The 24496-nt window shown below is 43.3% G+C and overlaps 1 protein-coding gene, 1 long non-coding RNA gene and 1 pseudogene across 5 annotated transcripts in view; 2 read left to right on the top strand and 1 right to left on the bottom strand.

Moving 5' to 3' along the window:
* LOC132488384 (uncharacterized) overlaps positions 1 to 6378 on the bottom strand; it is a 67034-nt gene extending 60656 nt beyond the window's left edge. For 3 of the 4 annotated variants that reach the window (XR_009531740.1, XR_009531743.1, XR_009531741.1), the window contains exons 1-2: positions 6185 to 6378; positions 2158 to 2289 (exon numbers count right to left, since the gene is read on the bottom strand). This is a non-coding gene — a long non-coding RNA (uncharacterized LOC132488384). Of the gene's footprint in view, positions 1 to 2157; positions 2290 to 4402; positions 4670 to 6184 lie in introns of all 4 variants that reach the window. The other variant, XR_009531742.1, reaches the window with a different exon arrangement.
* Positions 1638 to 3148, top strand: LOC132488381 (elongation factor 1-alpha 1-like; annotated as a pseudogene).
* A 79-nt stretch (positions 6379 to 6457) lies between the features above and the next one.
* OXA1L (OXA1L mitochondrial inner membrane protein) lies at positions 6458 to 24489 on the top strand. Its single transcript, XM_060096483.1, has 10 exons — positions 6458 to 6563; positions 7009 to 7170; positions 19798 to 20011; positions 21732 to 21875; positions 22130 to 22215; positions 22404 to 22568; positions 22749 to 22853; positions 22944 to 23106; positions 23195 to 23275; positions 23359 to 24489. Exons 1-10 carry the CDS (start codon positions 6501 to 6503, stop codon positions 23484 to 23486), a joined length of 1311 nt encoding a protein of 436 aa, XP_059952466.1. The 5' UTR covers positions 6458 to 6500; the 3' UTR covers positions 23487 to 24489.
* Positions 24490 to 24496: the final 7 nt, after the last annotated feature.

Below are 24496 nucleotides of genomic sequence, written 5' to 3'. Positions count from 1 at the left end.
AGACAAAAGGACAACCATGGGGCTTCCCTGGCGGCGCAGTGGTTGAGAGTCCACCTGCCGATGCAGGGGACACGGGTTCGTGCCCCGGTCCGGGAAGATCCCACATGCCCCGGAGCAGGTGGGCCCATGAGCCATGGCCACTGAGCCTGCGCGACCAGAGCCTGTGCTCCGCAATGGGAGAGGCCACAACAGTGAGAGGCCCGCGTACCACAAAAAAAAAAAAAAGGACAACCATGTAAAGACAGAGAGAAGGTTGCCATCTGCAAGGCAAGGAGAAAGGCCTCAGAAGAAACCAAATCTGCTGACACCTTGATCTTGGACTTCTAGCCTCCCAAATTATGAGAAAATTAATTTCTGCTGTTTAAGTGCCTAGTATATTGTTACAGCAGCCCCAGTAAGCTAATACAGATAGTATCTAGGAATATAAACAAAATATATAATCATTGCTAGAAGTGTTAAAACTATAGAAAAATGTAAAGATGGAAATAAAAATCACCTATAATTACATCACCTTGAGATTATCCTCATATAAAATGTTTGGTGTATTTTCTTTCAGGCTTTTTTCCTAAGACATGCATTTTTTTTCCACAAAATTAACAGCATAATGTACTTATAGTTTTGCATCTGCTTCTTTTACATAATTATATACACTTTTTACTAAATCATAAACATTTTGCCAACTTGTTATAATTAAAAATATGTTTGAAATGAACACATATTCTATTGAATGAATGTAGCCTAAGCCATTTGCATTTCCCTATTGGTTAAAATGTAGATTGTTTCCAATTTTTGTCATTTTAAATAACACTGTAATGATCATCTTTGAATATCGGTATTTTTTACTATTTTCTTAGGAGAAACTCTTAAACAAAATAGAGATTGTTTCCAGTTTTTACCAACTTAAATAGCACTGTAATGAACATCTATGAATATAACTCTGGTTAATTTCTTAGGATAAAGTCTTTGTAAAGGAATAACAGGGTTAACTCCATTGCAGACCAGTCTTCATACTATCCTCCACAGGCCTGTTGTTTTACTCCCTCTGCCTGGAAGCACCAGCCAAAATCTCATCCACTCTCCTCTTCATGAATTTTCCGTGACTGTTGTGGCCCATATTAACTTTGCACTCACCGTTAATATGTATTTTGTTACCTAACACTTCATTATATACTCTCTTTAAAACACTTTAAACGGGAAATTCCCTGGTGGCACAGTGGTTAAGAATCTGCCTGCCAATGCAGGGGACACGGGTTCAAACCCTAGTCCGGGAAGATCCCACATGCCACAGAGCAACTAAGCCTGGGCACCACAACTACTGAGCCTGCACTCTAGAGCCCACAAGCCACACTACTGAGCCCACGCACCACAACTGCTGAAGCCCGCACACCTAGAGCCTGTGCTCCACAACAAGAAGCCACCACAATGAGAAGCCCTCGCACCACAATGAGCAGTAGCCACCACTCGCCACAACTAGAGAAAGCCTGAGTGCAGCAATGAAGACCCAACATAGACAAAAATAATAAATTTTAAAAAACATTGTTGCCATTGGACACATAGACTCAGGCAAGTCTACCACTACTGGCCATCTCATCTACAAATGTGGTGGAATCAACAAAAGAACCATCAAAAATTTTGAGAGAGAGGCTGCTGAGATGGAAAAGGGCTCCTTCAAGTATGTCCGGGTCTTGGATAAACTGAAAGCTGAACGTGAGCGTAGTATCACCATTGATATCTCCCTGTGGAAATTCAAGACCAACAGTACTATGTGACCATCACTGATGCCCCAGGACACAAAGACTTCATCAAAAACATGATTGCAGACACGTCTCAGTCTGACTGTGCTGTCCCGATCGTTGCTGCTGGTGTTGGTGAATTTGAAGCAGGCATCTCCAAGCATGGGCAGATCTGTGAGCATGCCCTTCTGGCCTACATTCTGGGTGTGAAATAACTAATTGCTGGTGTTAACAAAATGGATTCTATGGAGCCACACTACAGCCAGAAGAGATACAAGGAAATCGTTAAGAAAGCCAGCGCCTACGTTAAGAAAATTGGCTACAACCCTGACACAGTAGCATTTGTGCCAATTTCTAGTTGGAATGATGACAACATGCTGGAGCCAAATGCTAACATGCCTTGGTTCAAGGGATGGAAAGTCACCTGTAAAGATGGCAATGACAGGGCTTCCCTGGTGGCGCAGTGGTTGAGAGTCCGCGTGCCGATGCAGGGGACACGGGTTCGTGCCCCGGTCCAGGAAGATCCCACATGCCGCGGAGCGGCTAGGCCCGTGTACTGCAAAAAAAAAAAAAAAAAAAAGATGGCAACGACAGAGGAACCATGCTGCCTGAAGCTCTGGATTGCATCCTGCTACCAACTCGTCCAACTGACAAGCCCTGCGTCTGCCCCTCCAAGGCATCTATAAAATTGGTGGTATTGGTACTGTCCCCGAGGGTCGAATGAAGACTGGTGTTCTCAAACCTGCCATGGTGGTCACCTTTGCTCCAGTCAATGTTACAACTGAAGTAAAGTCTGTTGAAGTGCATCATGAAGCTTTGAGTGAATCCCTTCCTGGAGACAATGTGGGTTTCAATGTCAAGAACATGTCTGTCAAAGATGTTCATCGTGGCAATGTGGCTGTGGACAGCAGAAATGACCCACCAATGGAAGCAGCTGGCTTCACAGCTCAGGTGATTATCTTGAACCATCCAGGCCAAATCAGTGTTGGATACGCACCTGTGCTGGATTGTCACACCATTCACATTGTTTGCAAGTTTGCTGAGCTAAAGAAGATTGATGGTCATTCTGGGAAAAAGCTGGAACTTGGCCCCAAATTCTTGAAATCAGGTGATGCTGCCATCATTTATGTGGTTCCTGGTAAGCCCATGTGTGTTGAGAACTTCTCTGACTATCCTCCTCTGGGCCATTTTGCTATTCATGACATGAGACAGACGGTTGCTGTGGGTGTCATCAAAGCAGTGGACAAGAAGGCAGCTAGAGCTGGCGAGGTCACCAAGTCCTCCCAGAAAGCTCAGAGGCTAAATGAATATTATCCCCAATACCTGCCACTCTAGTCTTAATCAGTGGTGGAAGAACAGTCTCAGAACTGTTTGTCTCAATTGGCCATTTAAGTTTAATAGTAAAAGACTTGTTAATGGTACAGCAGAAATTAACACAACATTGTAAAGCAATTATACTCCAATTTTAAAAAAAGACTGCTTAATGATAACATGCATCATAAAACCTTCAGAAGGAAAGGAGAATGTTTTGTGGACCATTTGTTTTGTGTAGGGCAGTTTTAAGTTATTAGGTTTTAAAATCAGTACATTTGTTCCCCTTTTGAACAATTTTTTAAATTTTTTATTTTATTTTAATATTTATTTATTTATTTAGGCTGTGCTGGGATGTGGGATCTTCATTGCAGCATGTTTAGTTGAAGCATGTGGGATGTTTAGTTGTGGCATGTGGGCTTCTTAGTTGCGGCATGCTAAATTTTTATTTTATATTGGAGAACAGTTGATTAACAATGTTTTGTTTCAGGTGTACAGCAAAGTGATTCAGTTATACATATACATGTATCTGTTCTTTTTCAAATTCTTTTCCCACTTAGGTTATTACAGAACACTGAGCAGTGCTTCCTGTGCTATACAGTAGGTCCTTGTTGGTTATCTATTTTAAACATAGCAGCGTGTATGAAAATCAGTACTTTTTAATGGAAACAATTTGACCAAAAATCTGTCACAGAATTTTGAGTTCCATTAAAACAAAGCTCATGGGGCTTCCCTGGTGGCACAGTGGCTAAGAATCCACCTGCCAACGCAGGGGACACAGGTTCAAGCCCTGGCCCAGGAAGATCCCACATGCCGCAGAGCAACTAAGCCCAAGAGCCACAACTACTGAGCCTGCGCTCTAGAGCCCGCGTGCCACAACTACTGAGCCCACGTGCCATGACTACTGAAGCCCACGTGCCTAGAGCCCGTGCTCTGCAACAAGAGAAGCCACTGCAATGAGAAGCCCGTGCACCGCAACGAAGAGTAGCCCCCGCGCACAGCAATGAAGACCCAATGAAGCCAAAAATAAAAATAAATAATAAAAATTTTTTAAAAAGCTTAATGAGGGGGGAAAAGTGCAAAAGATAGGAGGCTTGTTCCCTGCCTCTAGAAATGTACAATCTAAAAGGGAAAATAGGACCAATTCCCAAGAAAAGGCAATAAAAACACACAGAAATATCAGAAATAAGTGCAAACTAATATAAGCAGATCTCGGTTAGCTTTAATGGTAAGGAGATGCTCTTTTCCCAAGCACAAAAACCTACTGACATAACATTAAAATTTATTTCAGTTATCTACTGCCAAACAACAAAGTACTCCAAAATTCAGTGGCTTAAAACCACAATCATTTTACTTACTTGTATTTTGCAACTTGGGCAGAGCTGAGCAGAGAAAACAGCCTATCTCTCCTCTACATAGAGTCACCCAAAGTAACTACAGTAGAAGCTGAAGAATCCACTTCCACGATGGCCTTCTTCACATGGCTGGAGAGCTGGGGGTGACTGCTGGCTGGGAGCTCAACAGGAGCTGTTAGCCAAGGCCTCAGTGCTCCTCCGTGTGGTTAGGTTGGGCTTTTCACAGCATGGAAGTCTGAGAAGTCAAACTTCCAACACAGTGGCATCTCCCTGAATGCAAAAGTAGAAGCTATTGTCTTCTTAAGGCATGGGCCTAAAATGAATTCTAAGGATTAAAGCAAGTCATAGGCCAGCCAAGATTCAAGAGGAGGGAACTATCAGGGGTGCAAAACTGAGAGGAATGATTCATTTGGGGCCACCAGAGTAACAGTCTACCATATGATGGGTTGTTTGGTTTTTGTTTTTTTTGCCAAGTGTTCTGTAGCTGTATATTTGTCATTACTTCTAACTGTATTGATTTTTCAAAGTAATCTTTAAAAAGCTTGCTTACAATGGTGTCCAATATATGTGATTAATAGGTCATACCCCTAATTACCACTAAATCTGTATTATATTTCTTTGCCTTCTGTTTTTACCATTCCTGTCAGGTACATTTATAACCAGCCCAAACTAGCAGTGATTGAAATCATTTCAGGCTATTGTATCTTTCCCAAACTATACTTTGCTATTTCAAAAGCATTCTGTAGGGCTTCCCTGGTGGTGCAGTGGTTGAGAGTCCGCCTGCCGATGCAGGGGACACGGGTTCATGCCCCGGTCCAGGAAGATCCTACATGCCGCGGAGCGGCTGGGCCCGTGAGCCATGGCCGCTGAGCCTGCGCGTCCCGAGCCCGTGCTCCACAACGGGAGAGACCACAACAGTGAGAGGCCCCCATACCGGAAAAAAAAAAAAAAAAAAGCATTCTGTAGTTTGAGAGTCTTCGTAGGGGTTCAAATATACTCAACTCCCACCTTTCTTACTTCTTTTTCCTTTGGAGGAGGGGAACTTCACCTCATGTATCTCTAGAAATGCTATCAGTTTCAAGAACCCAAGCAACAGAGACCTACGAGTCTAGACAAAAAAGACCTTCAATTATCTTACACAACAAAATCTGGAGATAGGTGTTTCCAAGCCTGCTGCAGCAGCTCAATGACATAATCAAGTATTCAGGGGTTTTCTATCTTTCCATACAACCATCTTCAGCATGTTAGCTTTTTTTTTAACTTCTTATTTTATATTGGAGTATAGTTGATTAACAATATTGTTAGTTTCAGGTGTACAGCAAAGTGATTCAGTTATACATATACATTATACATGTATCTATTCTTTTTCAAATTCTTTTCCTATTTAGGCTGTTACATTATACTGAGCAGAATTCCTTGTGCTATACAAGTAGGTCTTTGTTGGTTATCCATTTTAAATATAGCAGTGCGTACATGTCAATCTCAAACTCCCTAACGATCCACCTTTCATCTTTAAAGATTTGTCCCCTCAATATCACAAGATACTCCTCAACCAACCCCTAAGGAAAGAGAAGGGGAAAGATGAAGCCTCCTCTTGAAGCTTTGTCTTCTTATCTGGAAGGAAAATATTTCCTAGAAGCTGCCTTCCCTCAATTTCTGTCAAACTCCAGACCACTCTCAAATTTCACTGGATCTGCGATTACAGTATTATCTAGCAACAAGAATCGAACATCACTGGCCAGGACAACCCCACACCAAGGACAGCCGAGATCGTCTAGAGGGTACCTTTTAGTTTAACAAGTCGCAGGAGAATCACGGATTTTAAATTCAGAAAACTTCCAGGTTTATGCAGCCACTAACGAACGCCTGTGGTGATATGGCTCTGAACTTCAATCTCCCGAACACACTCTCTGCGCGATCTTCTTAAGGTGGCCCTTTGCAGCTTCTTACCCACTTCAAATATGGTCGTCAAGCTCCAGTCTCCTTTACCTCCTGAGCGTGGCGACAGCTCTGGCTTCATGCCCATTTCCAAAAGGGCCTCCTCCCGCGAGGCTGCGGTTCTGAGTGCGCAGACGCGAACGTAAGTCCTCTTCCTGGTAAGATGGCGCTGGGGTTGATGTGTGGACGCCGGGAGCTTCTGCGCCTGCTACGGCCCCAGCGTCAGGTAAGGATGCCCCGGAGCCGAGCGACAGGATGCCACCCTATCCCTGTGACCCGAGCCAGGAATTTCTCGTGCTGTGGGCATGAGCAGACGCTGATCTGCTCACCGGGACCTGCGTCTCGTGACCTCGGGTCACATGAGGACGCGGGAGGGTTCCGTTCCCGACTCCGCGGGTTCAGCAGCCTAGTATAGTGGTCTGTTCCGGGGAACAAGCGTCACTCCTTCTAAGGAAACCTCAGCCTCAACCTCTGGGCCCCGGGGTGCGTCTGCGGTAGCTAAGATGCAGGACTCACAGCTTGCAAGCCTTCAGGCTCGCAGTCTGAGCGCGGGGAGTAGAGTGTGCTCACCTGTGGTAGCTGGCTGCCTGTCTGGGGGGCGGGGGGAGGCGGTGAGCATAATGAGCGACTTCACCCGGTAAAAGGATTCCATCCTCCTTTTACCCACTCAGTTCCACAGCGTCGCAGGGCCCTGCCAATGGCCCCGGAAAGCGCTGACAGCGGGGCTCCGGTTCCCAGCCGGCCGCTGCTGCGGGCACCCGCACTATGTCCTCCTCGCGGCCCCAGGCCCCCGGGGCCTCAGTACCTCTGCCATCTCTTTTGCAGAAGCCCAGGTAAGAGACGTTTCGTCCCTTCAGTGTTAGGAGTGGTGCTTCTTTCTGATTTGTTTTTATTTTGCTTTGACTGGGGGAGGGGGATGTGGAGCAGAGTTCTTGTCCGCACTCCACTCAACTCGCCAAATGATAGCGTCTCTGCTTGGGATAGATTTTCAAATGAGTGGGGAAATTATTGAGAGCACAGGAGGAAAGATTTACGTCATATACTAGGCGTTGTTTGCCAGAATGGTGGCAAGCCACTGATGGTGGTATGAGGTGTGATTCTGTGTGTGTATTAGAAAAATTATAACTTGCATCTCAAGTGTGGGCAAAGAATGTCACCTGCTATATCAGTAAACAAAGGATGTTGCGGCCTTCAGCCACTGCAGCCACCCCCAACCGTGCACCCTGAGGGAATTCAGGATGGAGAAACAAAACTGGCCCTAGACAGTTAAGGTACATATCAAAGGAATGATTTCAGTAAGCCCAAAGTCTTGCGTCTTTCCATACTTAGAAAAGCACTAACTTCATTAACTTGAGACATCTGGTTTTTATTTAATTAGCAGTAATTTTTTGGTGTTTGACTACCTGGTTTTTTTGGTTTGTTTTGTTTTGTTTGCAAAAACTCCTGTACATCCTGGCTCCTCCCTTACCTCTTTGGAACATCCCTCGGAGCTGAGAGGTTGTATCCTGGGCTTACGTCCTCAGTAATGCCCCAAATAACACACAGTTCTCAACGTTTAGGTCGTGCATTTTTTTCAGTCATAGACTGGGCTACCAACAAAGGGACCCAGAGCAGAGTTTTCCCCTTCACCTGAAATCTGGGGAACTGGAGCCTTGGTACCAGCAGAGGCCTCTTGTACCCATCTGCCTCTTCAGAGAGTCCAGACAAATTTTGGTGAGTCTTTCCTGGTTCTTGGATCTCCCACTTATTGTTTAATGATCCTGAGTTTTATTTGGCAGTGTCTTAACAGGCACCTAGCTGCGCAGTTGAAAGATACTGGGAGTTACTCAGTTGAGACACTCTGAGTGGTCTGGACTGGGTGATTAGCTGAGAAGCTGGCCTAACATTTTTTCAGAAAGCTTGCCTCCAGTTAACACCCTGCCAGGTTTCTGTGCTTATATTTACAAGTATGTACTTAATTGGGAATTAAAGGAGACCTTGCCCTGAAAATGGCCAATAGGGGCTCTTTTTATTTTATATGCAGTTAAGCTAGAGAAAGCCAGCTTGATAAAACATCTTTTCGGTATTCTGACCTTACAAAGAAACAAAAGCCGTTCTAGGGAACTTGTGTTTTTCTCTGTCTTTGAAATGTAAACGTTCTACCTGATCTTCTTGCGTGCGTATGTGTGTGTTGTGTGTGCGTGTATGTGTGTGAAGTTGGTCTCTACCATCCGGAAAGTACATATATGGTTTACGTTTGGCAGCCAGTTGAATAGACTGAGATTCCGAGCAGTCTTTTGTCTGACTGTGCCAGCTCTCAAGGACTTCAGTCATCTTAATCTTCCGTGCGTCAGCCTATATAACAAAGACCTTTAATTTCTTAGATTGTTTTTTAGGAGTAAACTTTCTAGATCTTGTGAAGGCTACATCCTTTGCAGTCTCTTGTGGGGATGCATCTTGCATCTTATCGGTTTGAGTTGTAATTAAAATACCACCTATCAATAGCCATTGGATCCTTTAAATTGGAAAAACTTCTAAATTGGTAAATTTTTAGAGCTGTCATTATAAACAGCTGTTTTATTGGTACTTAAAAAAATAAATTAGAAGGTGGATACACATACAATAGTTAACCTAAGAACTCCCTTTAGTTTAAAAAAAAAAAGGGGGTTGGGAAACCTTATTTGTGGTCTCTGCTTCCCCTCAGAAGGTCTTACAGATTCAGAACATTGAAGATAATGTTAATGAGGCTGATTAACAGGGAGGTTAAAAAAAATGAAGGGAAAGTCTAGAGTCTTCTTCCCAACAAGCTGTAAATTTTAAAGGAACTCATCCCAAATGGATAAAGAAATCTTTAGATGGCTATTAAGAAATGAGATAAATAAAACGGGTGTTAATAGGGTTAAAACAGAAGGTTTTGATACAACACTACCTGAGGTTGGATGGACCAACGTTATTGGTCCCCAACATTAAAGGGCCCCAAATGAGTCCACTCTGTTTACTTACCCCAGTGTAATGTGTGTGTGTGGGTGTGTGTGTATATATACTCCCCCCCCCCAAAGGCTATAAGAAACTTACACTGCGATACCTGACCAGCAATTGCTTGTGGCCACAGGCCAATTGATCAAGTTAAAAGAGTGACAAAAGGGCCTGAGTCCCTTGGCTCAACCTCTTACTGGGGACCCCAGAGCCTTTTATACAAAAATAGATTAAATGATTGGGATAAAAAGGAAGTTTCTGGACTCCTTTTAAGACCAAGGCTTGTTGATGGGATCCTAATGGAAACTAAAGTTAAAGGTATAGAAGTTGATAGACTTGAGATAAAAATTTATCAAAATTGGTATATTTAAATGGACTTTATGTAAGATGGTTACATCTCTTTTGCCTAATTATATTGTAGGATAGATATTATCTCTCACTGGGGAATGCTTCCCCTGCCTGGTATTATAAGACAGGGCATATAAATCTGCCCCTCAGACAATATTAATTAAGCATACTAAAGGAAACCAGTAGGGTTACCAGAGCCCGAACAATACGAAGTAAAAACTGAGGGCTAATATTCCAGGGTTAATGAAAATAGTAATAGAGATTTGCTCTGGGTTTAACTGGTGCACTCAGAAAGAGGGCCTTCGTTGAATGCCTTGTCCAAACTTTTGAAGATAAATTGAACCCTAAGAACTCTTAGTTTTCAGTTTAGTCGGAAATCTCAGTGATATTAAAAAAACAAAGAAAATATAGTTGGGCAAATCAATCTTTTAGTATCATTTAGGCAACTAACCAGTTCTTTGGGGAATTAAAAGCAACTGTCTGTCTTGAAAATCTCTACAAATCAGAAATGTAGATTCAGCCCACAAAGACCTGAGCCTGAGCCTAATTAGCTCAATCAGGTAAAACCTGAAACCGAAGAGGAAAGGCCTTTTAAAATTCAAACCAGTGGAAAGGTTCCCTCACCCAAAATCTAGTTCATACCCTCCTTAGGGTTTATCAAGGAGAAATACAAATCTTTTTTTTTTTTTTTTTTTGGTACGCAGGCCTCTCACTGTTGTGGCCTCTCCCGTTGCGGAGCACAGGCTCCGGATGCGCAGGCTCAGCGGCCATGGCTCACGGGCCCAGCCGCTCCACGGCATGTGGGATCTTCCCGTACCGGGGCACAAACCCGCGTCCCCTGCCTCGGCAGGCGGACTCTCAACCACTGCGCCACCAGCGAAGCCTCCTCCCCCGCCTTTTTTTTAAACATCTTTATTAGAGTATAATTGCTTTACAATGGTGTGTTAATTTCTGCTTTATAACAAAGTGAATCAGTTATACATACACATATGTTCCCAAATCTCTTCCCTCTTACATCTCCCTCCCTCCCACCCTCCCTATCCCACCCCTCTAGGTGGTCACAAAGCACCGAGCTGACCTCCCTGTTCTATGTGGCTGCTTTTACGTTTGGTAGTGTGTATATGTCCATGCCACTCTCTCACTTTGTCCCAGCTTCCCCTTCCCCTTCCCCATATCCTCAAGTCCATTCTCTAGTAGGTCTGTGTCTTCATTCCCGTCTTGCCCCTATGTTCTTCATGACATTTTTTTCCCTTAGATTCCATATATATGTGTTAGCATACGGTATTTGTTTTTTCTCTTTCTGACTGACTTCACTCTGTATGACAGACTCTGGGTCCATCCACCTCACTACAAATAACTGAATTTCATTTCTTTTTATGGCTGAGTAATATTTCATTGTATATATGTGCCACATCTTCTTTATCCATTTATCTGTTGATGGACACATAGGTTGCTTCCATGTCCTGGCTATTGTAAATAGAGCTGCAGTGAACATTTTGATACATAACTCTTTTTGAATTATGGTTTTCTCAGGGTATATGCCCAGAAGTGGGATTGTTAGGTCGTATGGTAGTTCTATTTAGTTTTTTAAGGAACCTCCATACTGTTCTCCATAGTGGCTGTATCAATTTACATTCCCACCAACGGTGCAAGAGGGTTCCCTTGTCTCCACACCCTCTCCAGCATTTATTGTTTGTAGATTTTTTGATTATAGCCATTCTGACTGGTGTGAGATGATATCTCATTGTAGTTTTGATTTGCATTTCTCTAATGATTAAAGATGTTGAGCATCCTTTCATGTGTTTGTTGGCAATCTGTATATCTTCTTTGGAGAAATGTCTATTTAGGTCTTCTGCCCATTTTTGGATTGGGTTGTTTGTTTTTTTTTGATATTGAGCTGCTTGTAAATTTTGGAGATTAATCCTTTGTCAGTTGCTTCATTTGCAAATACTTTCTCCCATTCTGAGGGTTGTCTTTTGGTCTTGTTTATGGTTTCCTTTGCTGTGCAAAAGCTTTTAAGTTTCATTAGGTCCCATTTGTTTATTTTTGTTTTTATTTCCATTTCTCTAGGAGGTGGGTCAAAAAGGATCTTGCTGTGATTTATGTCATAGAGAAATACAAATCTTAAGTCTTTTCCACAAATAGCAAAGCCTTAGTCATCTGAACAAATGAATTTAATTAATTCCAACTGTTATTTATAAACTAGTAAGTTTATATTGTAATACCTGATTCATAGCTAAGTTTTTTAAGTGAAACTGTGAGATCTCTAGTTTTGTCTGTTTACGTGTGTGTAGACATTATACGTATGAGATGTCACTACCTCTGGGTATACTCTCTAAATTTATAAAAGACCTCTATTTAATTGACTTAAAAAAGTAAGCGCTTACAAATTAAATATTTCTAAATATAAAGGAAACTGGCCAGAATGAATTTCAGGTTCATGTGATCTAGGAAATATTCAATATTAAGTTAATATCTGGTGTTAAAGCTAGTTTAAGCTTGCTGGTTTAATCAATACAGACGTCTTTTATTGTACCTAGGTTTACTGAAGGTCAATAAGTTCATGTTATTTCTGTTGCAGAGTTGTCAGCAAGAAAAAAAATTAACTTGGTGATATTTTCATAAGTTATAAAACCCACAAGCCACAGGGTGCAGCAAAAAAAAAAAAAGGTAAATGAGGTATGATTTGTCAACTGAAAAGAAATACACAACCTAAGAGTTGAGAATTGTGTTTTATTTGGGGCATTACTGTGGGCTTAACTAGGAAACAGCCTCTCAGCTCTGAGGGACTGTTCCAGAGGAGTAAGGGAGGAGCCAGGGTATATAGGAGTTTTGCAAAGAAAGCCAAAACAAGTAGTCGGAACATCGAAAGATTACTCTTAATTAAAGAAAAATCAGATGTCTCAAGTTAATGAGTTTAGTACTTTTCTGTGTAACAAAAGATGCAAGAGTCTGGGCTTTTTTTTTTGGCGGGGTAAGTGCTTATTGAAATCATTCCTTTGATATGCACCTTAACTGTCTAGGGCCAGTATTCTGTTTTTCTCCATCCGGAATCCCCTCAGGGTGCACCCTTGCAGGTGGCTGCAGTGGCTGATGGCCCCAACATCCTTTGTTTACTGATATGACAGGCAACATTCTTTGTCCTCAGTGCCTCCTCTTGGTCATAAATTAGATCAATGTTTTTGGGGAGGCATTCCATGACCAATTTTGTCCCACATTGCTAGCAAGACACATTCCTAGATCAGGGGAAGATTCTGTTTGTAGGCCAATGTGTTGATTTTTGGATTAGGCCCTGTTCATAATCTAAAATTCTCTGGATCACCTGTCTTACTCATCTGTTAGGATCCAGGAAATGTTTTCCAGGAAATGTTGCTTCTTCCCATATCTAGAGTTGCACTATTACAGTTATTCTGTGTAGAGTTACATATACGGTCAACTGTCTCAAGACTTAGCCATGGTTACACATTGTATAATACAAGAGACAATCTTATAAAATAGACAGGAGGACTTCCCTGGTGGTCCAGTGGTTAAGACTCCGTGCTTCCAGTGCAGGGGACACGGGTTTGGTCCTTGGTCGAGGAACTAAGATCCTGCATGCTACATGACGTGGCCAAAAATAAAAATAAAATAGACAGGATACGTACTATAGCTAGTAACGTTAATCAGATCATAGTACAGCTGAGAGAAACACAAGGCATAAACAATTTGGAAACAAAGAGAACAAATTAAAATAATGATTAGTATAAATAGTTGTAATCTGGTCACAATAAACAATCAAGTCAGGACTTCCCGGGTGGCCCAGTGGTGAAGAATCCACCTGTCAATGCAGGGGACATGGGTTTGAGCCCTGGTCCGGGAAGATCCCACATGCTGCGGAGCAACTAAGCCCGTGCGCCACAACTACTGGGCCTGCGCACTAAAACCCATGAGCCACAACTGCCGAGCCCACGTGCCACAACTGCTGAAGCCCGCGCACCTAGAGCCTCCTCAATGAGAAGCCCGCACACCACAACAAAGAGTAGCCCCTGCTGGCCGCAACTAGAGAAAGCCCATGCACAGCAACGAAGACCAAATGCAGCCAAAAATAAATAAATTTATTTTTTTAAAAAAAATCAAGTCCACAGGAGAGCCAGCTGGAGAAGCCAAATTCTGGATGGATCAGGTAGAAAGATAAATGTTTCATCTTTGTTTACAAATGTATACTTTATCAACTTGCTTTAGATCATAGCCTAAGAAGAAAGGTTTCCTGGAAAGCAAAGATTAAAAACCAGTATATTTCAGAAAATTATAAATTATATTTATCAGTTCATTCAGTCCCATGTAATTAATTGCTGTTGATCTGGATGAAGTCATCAAGTTTTTCATTAGAGTTTTGTAATTTCTTACCCAAGTCAGTGGTATGATCTAAAAGTTATCAGAAACATATATTTGTCAAAAAGTTCTTTTTATTTATTTATTTATTTTGGCCACGCCGCGTATCATATGGGATCTTAGTTCCCTGACCAGAGATCAAACCTGCGCCCCCTGCAGTGGAAGCACGGAGTCTCAACCACTGGACCACCGGGGAAGTGCCAGAAAGTTCTTTTTATGAATCTTCTTGAAGATCTTCATTTTATAAAAGCTCCAGAGTAAAACAGTGGTTGTCTATAAACCACAAAAGACTTAAAATGGCATTGTTAAAGATGTGGTTACAATAGATAGCCAGTGGGAAGCAGCCACATAGCACAGGGAGATCAGCTCCGTGCTTTGTGACCACCTAGAGGGGTGGGATAGGGAGGGAGGGAGGGAGGGAGAAGCAAGAGGGAAGAGATACTGGAACATATGTGTATGTATAACTGATTCACTTTGTTATAAAGCAGAAACTAACACACCATTGTAAAGCAATTATACTCCAATAAAGATGTTAAAAAGAAAAAATCTGATTACAATGTAATTGACAAGAAACGTGGATATTTCTGTGATGTACAGCATTTTAAGATAATAACTAGAATTATGACTGATAACATTATGCCAGGAATTTTAGGAATTCTATATAAATTTTGGAATGGCTATATTAATGACATTTACCCATACAATATAACCTAAGGTTTGTCTCCAATCAGTTGACAGTATTTCTCAAGTAATTTAAACTTACCAAATATGCGGACATTTAAATTTGTCTCTGAGATGCCTCAGGGTTTCTTTGAAGCATCCCAGAGTTAGCTGGAGGTTAAAATAACTTTAGTTAGAATTTGTTACTTGTAAGCTTGTCAAAAATATCAAAAAGGTTTCAAAACACATGGTCGCATAGGATCATAGGTCACTGTGAAACAATACTTATTCACTTAACCAAAGTGACAAAAGATTTCATAAACAAGTACAGATCATTTAAAGGGTATGAACTAGATTTTGAGTGAGGGAGCCTTTCTAGCAGTTTGGGGTTTGTTTTCACTGTTGTGGCCTCTCCCGTTGCGGAGCATAGGCTCTGGATGCGCAGGTTCAGCGACCATGGCTCACAGGCCCAGCCGTTCCACAGCATGTGGGATCTTCCCGGATCGGGGCACGAACCCCTGTCCCCTGCATCGGCAGGTGGACTCTCAACCACTGCGCCACCAGGGAAGCCCTAGCAGTTTGAGTTTTAAAAGGCCTTTTTCTCTTTTTTCCTTGGTTTCAGATTTTACCTGATTGAGCTAATTAGGCTCAGCCTCAAGTCATTGTGAGCTGTATTTATATTTTTGATTTGTAGAGATTTGCAAGACAAAGACAGTTGCTTTTAATTCTCCAAAGAACTGGTTTGCCGCTTAAATGATATTAAAAGCTTGATTTGCCCAACTGTATTTGCTTTTTTATATCACTGAGAAGATTTCCAACTAAACTGAAATACATGAGTTCTGTGTTCTAGAATTTTAGGGTTTAACTTAACCATGCCTTTAAAAGCTTGCATAAGACATTCAACAAAAGTCCTCTTTCTGAGTTCACAAGTTAAATCCAGAGCAAAATCTCTATTATTATTTTTATTAGCCCTTGAATATTGCTCCCAGTTTTTATTTTATATTGTGCAGGCCCAGGTAACCCTGTTGGTTTCCTTTAGTGTGTTTAATTATATTTCCTGAGGGGCAGATTTGTATGCCCTGTGTTATATCGGGCAAGGAAGCATTCCCCAGTAAAACGTGTCTTTCCCATAATATAATTAGGCAAAAGACATGTAACCATCTTATATAAAGCTCATTAATACCAATGTTCATAAACTTTTGTCTCCATTCTTTCAACTTTTATACCTTTAACTTTAGTTTCTATTAGGACCCCATCAACAAACCTTGGTCTTATAATGAGTGCAGAAACCTTCCTTTTTATGCTGACCATATAAAATAGTATTTTTGTATAAAAGGCACTGGGGGACTTCCCTCGTGGTCCAGTGGTTGAGAATCCACCTTCCAGTGCCGGGGATGCGGGTTCGATCCTTGGTCCGGGAACTAAGATCCTACATGCCATGGGGCAACTAAGCCTGTGTGCCACAACTTGAGAGCCCGCAAGCGACAGCTACTGAGCCAACGCGCCACAGCTAGAGAGAAGCCCGCACACCGTAACGCAGATCCTGTGTGTTGCAACCAAGACCTGATGCAGCCAAATAAATAAATAAATATTTTAAAAAATAAGAGGCACTGGGGTTCCCAGTGAGGGGATGAGCCAAGGGACTCAGACCCTTTGTAAATCTTTTTTTTTTTTAATATGTATTTATGTTGCCACACGCGAGATCTTCGTTGCAGCATGTGGGATCTAGTTCCCTGACCAGGGATGGAACCCGGGCTCCCTGCACTGGGAGCGTGGAGTCTTAGCCACTGGACCACCAGGGAAATCCCTGTCAATCTTTTAATTTGACTAATTGGCCTATATGTTGCCCCAAGTAATTGTTGGTCAGATATCTCAATGAAATTTTCTTCCAGTCTTTTAAACATACATTTTTTTTTTTAATTGGGATAAATAGAGCAGACTTGTTTGGGGCCCTTTAATGTTGAAGATCAATGGGAATCCCTAAAGGGGGCTAAAGCCCATCCAACTTTAGGTAGTATTGTACCAAAACCTTTTGTTTTAGTCCCATTAACGTCCATTTTATTTATTCCATTTCTTAAAAACCATGTAGAGACTTCTTATCTTTTGGGACAAGTCCCTTTAAAATTTCCACCTTGTTGGGAAAAAGTCTCTAGACCTTCCCTTCAGTTTTTTCTTATTTCCCTGTTAATGAACCTAATTAACATTATTGATTTTTATTTTTTTTTAGCATCTATAACACCCATTGAGGGGAAGCAGAGACCAGGAATAAGGCTTCCCAAGCCAGTTTTTTGTTTGGTTTAAACTAAAGGAGTTCTTAGGTTAACCATTATATATATTTTTCCACCTTCTAATTTGGTTTTTCCATGGGTCCCGATAAAACAGCTGTTTATAATGAGACTCTCTAAAGATTTACCGATTTAGAGTTTTTCCAACTTAAAAAACCTGTCATCTGGCCATTAATGAGATATATCTTAATTGTGATTCAGACCAATAGGACGAAAGAAGCATCCCCACAAGAGAGTGCGAAGGATGCCACCTAACCAAGATACAGGAGGTTTACTCCCAAAAATAGCCCAAGAAAGTAAAGGCCTTTGTTGTACAGGCTGATGCAGCAAAAGTTAAAATGGCAAAAAGCCCCTGAGAGTTCGCACAGTCCGGAAAAAGACTGCTCAGAATCTCAGTCTGTTCAGTTGGCTGCAGAATATATGTACCTTCTGGATGGCAGAGACCAAGTTCTCACAAAACACAACACACATACTCACGCGCACTCACACACTTAAGAAGATCAAGTAGAACATTTACATCTCAGACACTGGGAGAGACTTGCAAGTTCCCCCAGAAGGGCTTTTATTTCTTTAAGGTCAGAATTCTGAAAAGATGGTTTATCAAGCTGCTTTCTCTAACTTAAGTGCGTATACAGTAAAAGAGCCCCAGGGCTTCCCTGGTGGTCCTTCCTCGCTTCTACTACAGGGGGTGTGGGTTTGATCCCTGGTCTGGGAAGTTCCGCATGCCATGAGATGCAGCAAAAAAAAAGCCCCATATGGGCTATTTTGAGGGCAAGATTTCCTTTAATTCCCAGTTAAGTGAGTACTTGTAACAAGTTTTGTACATACATAGACTTGGCGAGAGTGTTTAATTGGAGGCAAAGATGTTAGGCCAGCCTGTCACCTAATCACCCAGTCCAGACTTCTTATTGTCTCAACTGAGCAACTCCCAGTCTTTCCACCTGGTTTCCCCAGTAGCTTTCAACTGGGCAGTTAGACGCTGCCAGATAAAACTCAGGATCATCAACCAATAATCAGGAGATCCAAGAATCACCCAAATTCGACTGGACTCTCCAAGGAGGCAGACAGGCCCAAGAGGCTTCTGCTGGTACCAGGCCCTGGATCCTCTTAGAGTTCGGGCAAAGGAGATAGTTCTGCTCTGGTTCCCTTCGTGGTCACCAAAATTGTTGACTGAAAAAAAAAATGCACAACCTAAAAGTTGAGAATTATGTTTTATTCAGTGGTCTTGCTGAGGACTTAAGCCAGAAGACAATCCTCTGAGATAGCTCCGAGGGACGACTCCCGAAGAGGTAAGGGAGGAGCCAGGATATGTAGGAATTTTGCAAAAAAAAAAAACCCAGGTAGTCAGAACATCAAAAGATGAGTGTTAAAAGCCAGACATCTCAAGTGAATGATTTTAGTACTTTTCTATGTGTGGAATTATTTAAGAGTCTAGGCTTGTTGAAATCATTCCTTTGATATGCACCTTAACTGTATAGCACCAGTATTGTTTTTCTCCATCCTGAATCCCCTCAGGGTATACAGTTGAGGGTGGCTGATGGCTTGATGGCTGCAGCATCCTTTATTTACTGATATGGCAGGCAACATTCTTCATCCAGAAGATCCAGAGAATTTTAGATTATCAACAGGGCCCGATGCAAAAATTAGCAAATTGAGTAGCCTATCAGCAGAATCTTTGCCTGATCTACGAATCAGCCTTCCTAGTGCCATGGGACAGAATTGGTCATTAAATGCCTCCCAATTGTTGGTCCAGTTTATGACCTAGAAGGAGGTGCTGAGGACAAAGAATGTCACCTGCCTTATCACTAAACAAAGGATGTTGGGACCATCAGCCACTGCAGTCACCCCCAACAGTGCACCCTGAGAGAAGTCAGGATGGAGAAACAGAATACTGGCCCTAGATAGTTATGGTACAAATCAAAGGAATGATTTCAGTAAGCCCAAATTCTGGTGTCTTTCCATACATAGAAAAGCACTAAATTCATTAACCTGAGACATCTGGTTTTTATTTAATCAGCAGTAATTTTTTGGTGTTTGACTACCTGGCTTTTGGGGTTGTTTTTTTGTTTGTTTTGTTTGTTTGCAAAAACTCCTATACATCCTGGCTTCTCCCTTACCTCTTCGGAACAGTCCCTCAGAGCTGAGAGGCTTTGTCCTGCACTTAAGTCCTCAGTAATGCCCCAAGTAACACACAGTTCTCAACTTTTAGGTCGTGCATTTTTTTTTTCAGTTGACACAATTTATAATTGTATATCTTTGATTATAACTTGTATATCCCTGATTTCATTGACATTAATATTTCTCAGGATGAGACCAAGTAGATATTTTTGATCTTAAAAACTGAGTTGTTTAAAGAAAAATTATAATAGTTTCAGTGTATGCTGAATTGTGCCAGTGATACTCAAATGACTGAAGTTTGGAAAATGCACAAGAAATAACTTCCCAACATGAAGGAGAATCATGAAGTCTTATTTTGAGTAACTTATCTTTCTGCCTAGAGGGGAAAATAAAATATCCTTTTTTAAAAAATATGAGTGGGAATATTTATGTAGAATAAGAAATCTTTACAAAGTAATGGTTTTTTAAAAGCTGACAGATACCACAAGCATTACAAAATCCAGGAAAATAATGTATTTTTTAATTGATTTCCTGGCATAAAATTTTCTTTTTAAGCTTTGAATTCTATGACAGTGTAGGCTACCCTGGGAGAACGAGAAACAGGGAGTCAAGAGGGTACCCCAGTATTAGTTATAATAAGAGGGACCTCGATTTCTATGTGTGTGTCCCTCCCTCCCCGAATATAACGCCTGGCTTTTTTTTTTTTTTTTTTTTCTTCCACAGGTTCAGGCTCCTCCGGTCATTCCTGCAACTCCCCCACCTACAGCAGTACCTGAGGTGGCTTCTGGAGACACTGCAGATATCATCCTGGCTGCTGCAGAACAGAGCTTCACTGAGCTTGGGCTGGGGTCATACACCCCAGTGGGACTGATCCAGAACTTACTGGAATTTATGCATGTTAACCTAGGCCTACCTTGGTGGGGGGCCATTGCTGCATGTAAGGGGGATATATCTTGTACAACAGTAGAGGAAATGGGGGCTTAGGGTTAGAACTTTATTTATTTATTTATTTTTGGCTGTGTTGGGTCTTCATTGCTGCACGCGGGCTTTCTCTAGTTGCGGCGAGCGGGGGCTACTCTTCGTTGAGGTGCGCGGTCTTCTCATTGCGGTGGCTTCTCTTGTTGCGGAGCACGGGCTCTAGGCACACGGGCTTCAGTAGTTGCGGCATGCAGGCTCAGTAGTTGTGGCTCATGGGCTCTGGAGTGCAGGCTCAGTAGTTGTGGTGCACGGGCTTAGTTGCTCCGCAGCATGTGGGATCTTCCCAGACCAGGGCTTGAACCCGTGTCCCCTGCATTGGCATGCGGATTCTTAACCACTGTGCACCAGGGAAGCCCTGACCCTTGGCTTTTGCGACAGTCTTTGTAGATTTTCTTCCTGTCTTTCTGACCACACCCGTCCATCTCCATTGCTCAGTACTCTACCTGCCCCTTTAGTGCTGGGATTCCAGGTTCCATCCTTAGCTCCCTTCTCTGTCCACTTCACACCATTCATCATAATGTTGATAAAGCCTAATAAACCTGTATCTCCACCTGGTCGCTTCTCAGCCCAGGCCCACTTGCTTACCCACAGATACCATCAACTAAATAAATATTTGTTGAAACGATCAAGAAATGTGAAGTGTAAGAAAAGAAATAGGAGGGAGCTAAAGCAGTAGGCCACCGGATTACCTCCTACTGCAGGCATTTCTAGGACAGTGGCTTTCAAACTTCATTCCTGCGAGCCCCAGAGTTCTGTAAAAGTGCTTCTGAGCAAAGTAAAGGCCAGAGCTTGAACAATCCTGTAATCAGACTACCTCCTCACCCAGGGCAGCTTGATTTTGTTACGTATATTGGGGTTACACTTAGAGTTGGGGAAAAAAGGAGTCCATTGATCATAGAAAAGTTTGGAAACCATTGATCTACAAACGTGGCTTCTGGGCTTCCCTGGTGGTGCAGTGGTTGAGAGTCCGCCTGCCGATGCAGGGGACACGGGTTCGTGCCCCGGTCTGGGAAGATCCCACATGCCGTGGAGCGGCTGGGCCCGTGAGCCGTGGCCACTGAGCCTGCGCGTCCAGAGCCTGTGCTCCGCAACGGGAGAGGCCACAACAGTGAGAGGCCTGCGTACCGCAAAAAAAAAAAAAAAAAGTGGCTTCTGTCACCTTTTTTTTTTTTTTTTTTTTTTTTTTTTTTTTTTTTTTTTTCCTTTTTGCGGTATGCGGGCCTCTCACTGTTGTGGCCTCCCCCGTCGCGGAGCACAGGCTCCGGACGCGCAGGCTCCGGACGCGCAGGCTCAGCGGCCATGGCTCACGGGCCCAGCCGCTCCGCGGCATATGGGATCCTCCCAGACCGGGGCACGAACCCGTATCCCCTGCATCGGCAGGCGGACTCTCAACCACTTGCGCCACCAGGGAGGCCCTGTCACCTTTTTGTTCAGGGAAATAAGATTCCTGGTCATTTGCCTAGAGAAGTTAATGCCAGACTTTTGACGTCAAAGTAGAAGACTGAGCCTCGAAGGAACTAAGTCATACCCGTACCCTTTGTTTTAGGGCCCTTTGGGCACGAGTCACAGGGTGGAAAAGTCTGGGCTAAGAGACCCTTTCAGTGAGGACCTAAAAACTTTCAGCCTTCTAGCTGCAGAATGGCTTGAATTTCACTCCAGTCTTAGTTCGTGTTTTCCAGGTACAGTCCTTGCCCGCTGCCTGGTGTTTCCTCTCATCGTGAAGGGCCAGCGAGAGGCAGCTAACATCCACAACCACTTGCCAGAGATTCAGAAGTTTTCTGCTCGAATCAGAGAGGCCAAGTTGACAGGAAACCATACTGAATGTGAGTCAGTTGCAGAATGAGCATGGGTGAGGTCCACATTTGCGCTTTCCCTGACATTCAGCTCAGGTTGGGGGAACAGCGTAAATCAGGAGTTGCTACAGTTGGGCGAGTTCTAAGATTTACCTGCTTCTTAGGCCTAATGCTTCCAGTGACTGGCCAGGGTCAGTTAGAAATCTCATGGGCCAGGTGATGAGGATGGTCACCTCCTCCAACCTAGCTGTTAGCCCAACTGTTAGTTTCCACTCCCTTCACAGTTTACAGGGCCTCCTCGGAGATGACGTTCTACCAGAAAAAGCATGATATTAAACTCTTTAGACCTCTCATTCTACCTCTGACTCAGGTGAGCAAAAAACATTTCCCTTCTTTAACTTCATCAGAACCAATCAGATTACTCCTCTGTGTTTCCCATGCCCTAGACCCCCAAAAAAGCATGTGGTGGTGATACTATGCTACATGGGTTTCAGTAATGGAGTAATTAAAATGTCCCTTCTACTAAAGGGTCCTGACACTGTTTATCCTGTGTCATAGGCCCCGATCTTCATCTCCTTCTTCATTGCCTTGAGAGAAATGGCTAACCTTCCCGTGCCCAGCCTGCAGACCGGTGGCCTCTGGTGGTTCCAGGATCTCACACTATCTGACCCCACTTACATATTACCTCTGGTGGTCACTGCTACAATGTGGGGTGTCCTTGAGGTAAGCCCAGGTTCGCCGAGTGCCAGGCCTGCAGAATGGGGAGTGAGGGGAAAGTAGTTGTACAGAATGGTCATTCTTCACTCCCTGGAGAAATAGAGTTGATGGGTAAGAAATCTGAGCCACATTCAACTAAAATTGCCATGCATTTACTATTCTTCCCCTGCCTTTTTTTTTTTGCAGCTAGGTGCTGAAACTGGCATGCAAAGTTCTGACCTTCAGTGGATGAGAAATTTTATCAGATTGATGCCCCTGGCAGTCTTGCCCATAACTATCCATTTCCCCTCGGTAAGTAATGTCTTAGGGGCTGGCTCCAAGTCTCCCGGCAAGCTGCCCAGGGACGCAGCTTCTGAGTACCTTCTCTTCCTTCTCATCCAGGCAGTGTTCATGTACTGGCTCTCCTCCAACATGTTTTCCCTGGGCCAGGTGGCCTGCCTCCGTATTCCAGCTGTACGTGCTGTACTTAAAATCCCCCAGCGTGTTGTGCATGACCCAGACAAATTACCTCCCCAGGAAGGCTTCATAAAGAGCTTCAAAAGAGGTAAGGGCCTGTCCGCCGTGAATAGGACCCGGGGAGAGTGGCCTAGAAGTGGGTACAGGACCAAACTGCCTTACTCCTTTTTACACAGGCTGGAAGAATGCGGAAGTGGCACATCAGCTACAGGAGCGTGAACGACGCATGCAGAATCACTTGGAGCTAGCAGCCAGGGGTAAATAACCCTTGCAGGCTAAATTCTGTCATTTGTTTCTTCCTTTCCTTTGTTCATCGAGATTGGTTTTCTCCTTCCCCCAGGTCCCTTACGACAGACCTTTACCCACAACCCTCTGCTACAGCATGGAAAGAATGGACCTCCCAACACCCCCAATAGCAGCAGCAACAAACCAAAGTCAAAGCATCCCTGGAGTGACACACTTGGCTGAATTTTCTTCCCTGCTCATACCGGCAGGAACTCTCTCTCTTGAGAGACTCAGCCTTAGAAAAAGAACTGATGCTGGGTCCTTGCCCCAGACCTAGAAACTGGGGGACATGTTGATGTTCATTTTAAAAGTGGATTCCCCTACAGACTCTTCCACCTAAGTGTAAAAGAACACTGGGGAGCCAAGTGATCTTCCCATCCGCTGAGTTAGTAAACTTCCGTACTACATGCTGCTCCCTGACACTAAAACAGGGAAGTGGACTGAGTGCTTCAGAGAAAAGAATAGGTTGGGTGGTGATTGTTCTTCTTGGCCCATGCTCTTAGGAGGCGTCTCAGTGTTGTAACCTGGCATTAAGGGCTTAGATGTGTTGTCCCATCTGTACTTGCTTTGTGGTCAGAGGTATGCATGGTAAGTGGAGACTATCTGGAGGAACCACATTCATTTACCCCAAGATTAACTATAAAATATCCTTCAAAAAGTAGATATGCTTAAGTTTTTAGTGATAATTAAGAGGAAGTTGATAAAGCTTTTATCAAACAACCTAGCATTTTGATACAGCAGCTTAGGTGTTCTCTTGTGTAGAGACTGGTTGCATCAGCCTTCAGCAACTGGCTCAAGAGGGAAGAAATACTCAGATTCTTTCAAGCATAAGATTGTTTTTAGTCTTCGTGCCAGGCTAATGGGAGCTGTCCTTGAGACACTATATAAAAATGAAGCCAGGGGCTTCCCTGGTGGCACAGTGGTTGAGAATCTGCCTGCTAATGCAAGGGACACAGGTTCGAGCCCTGGTCTGGGAAGATCCCACGTGCCACGGAGCAACTGGGCCCGTGAGCCACAACTACTGAGCCTGCGCATCTGGAGCCTGTGCTCCGCAACAAGAGAGGCTGCGATAGGCCTGTGCACCGTGATGAAGAGTGGCCCCCACTCGCCACAACTAGAGAAAGCCCTCGCACAGAAACGAAGACCCAACACAGCCAAAAATAAATAAATTTTTTAAAAAAATGAAGCCATTC

The sequence above is a fragment of the Mesoplodon densirostris genome, chromosome 4, assembly GCF_025265405.1.
Source record: "Mesoplodon densirostris isolate mMesDen1 chromosome 4, mMesDen1 primary haplotype, whole genome shotgun sequence".
Classification (NCBI taxonomy): Eukaryota; Metazoa; Chordata; class Mammalia; order Artiodactyla; family Ziphiidae; genus Mesoplodon; species Mesoplodon densirostris.
Note: the sequence above shows the minus strand (reverse complement) of the source record. Positions and strands in the feature narration are given on the sequence as shown.

What these genes read in the sequence shown, in the direction of transcription:
- OXA1L (XM_060096483.1), top strand. Translation starts at nt 6,501, where the DNA reads ATGGCGCTGGGGTTGATGTGTGGACGCCGGGAGCTTCTGCGCCTGCTA. An exon ending in TCTCTTTTGCAGAAGCCCAG is followed by an intron (nt 7,171 to 19,797) that starts GTAAGAGACGTT and finishes TTTCTTCCACAG; the next exon opens with GTTCAGGCTCCTCCGGTCAT. An exon ending in CAATGTGGGGTGTCCTTGAG is followed by an intron (nt 22,569 to 22,748) that starts GTAAGCCCAGGT and finishes TTTTTTTTGCAG; the next exon opens with CTAGGTGCTGAAACTGGCAT.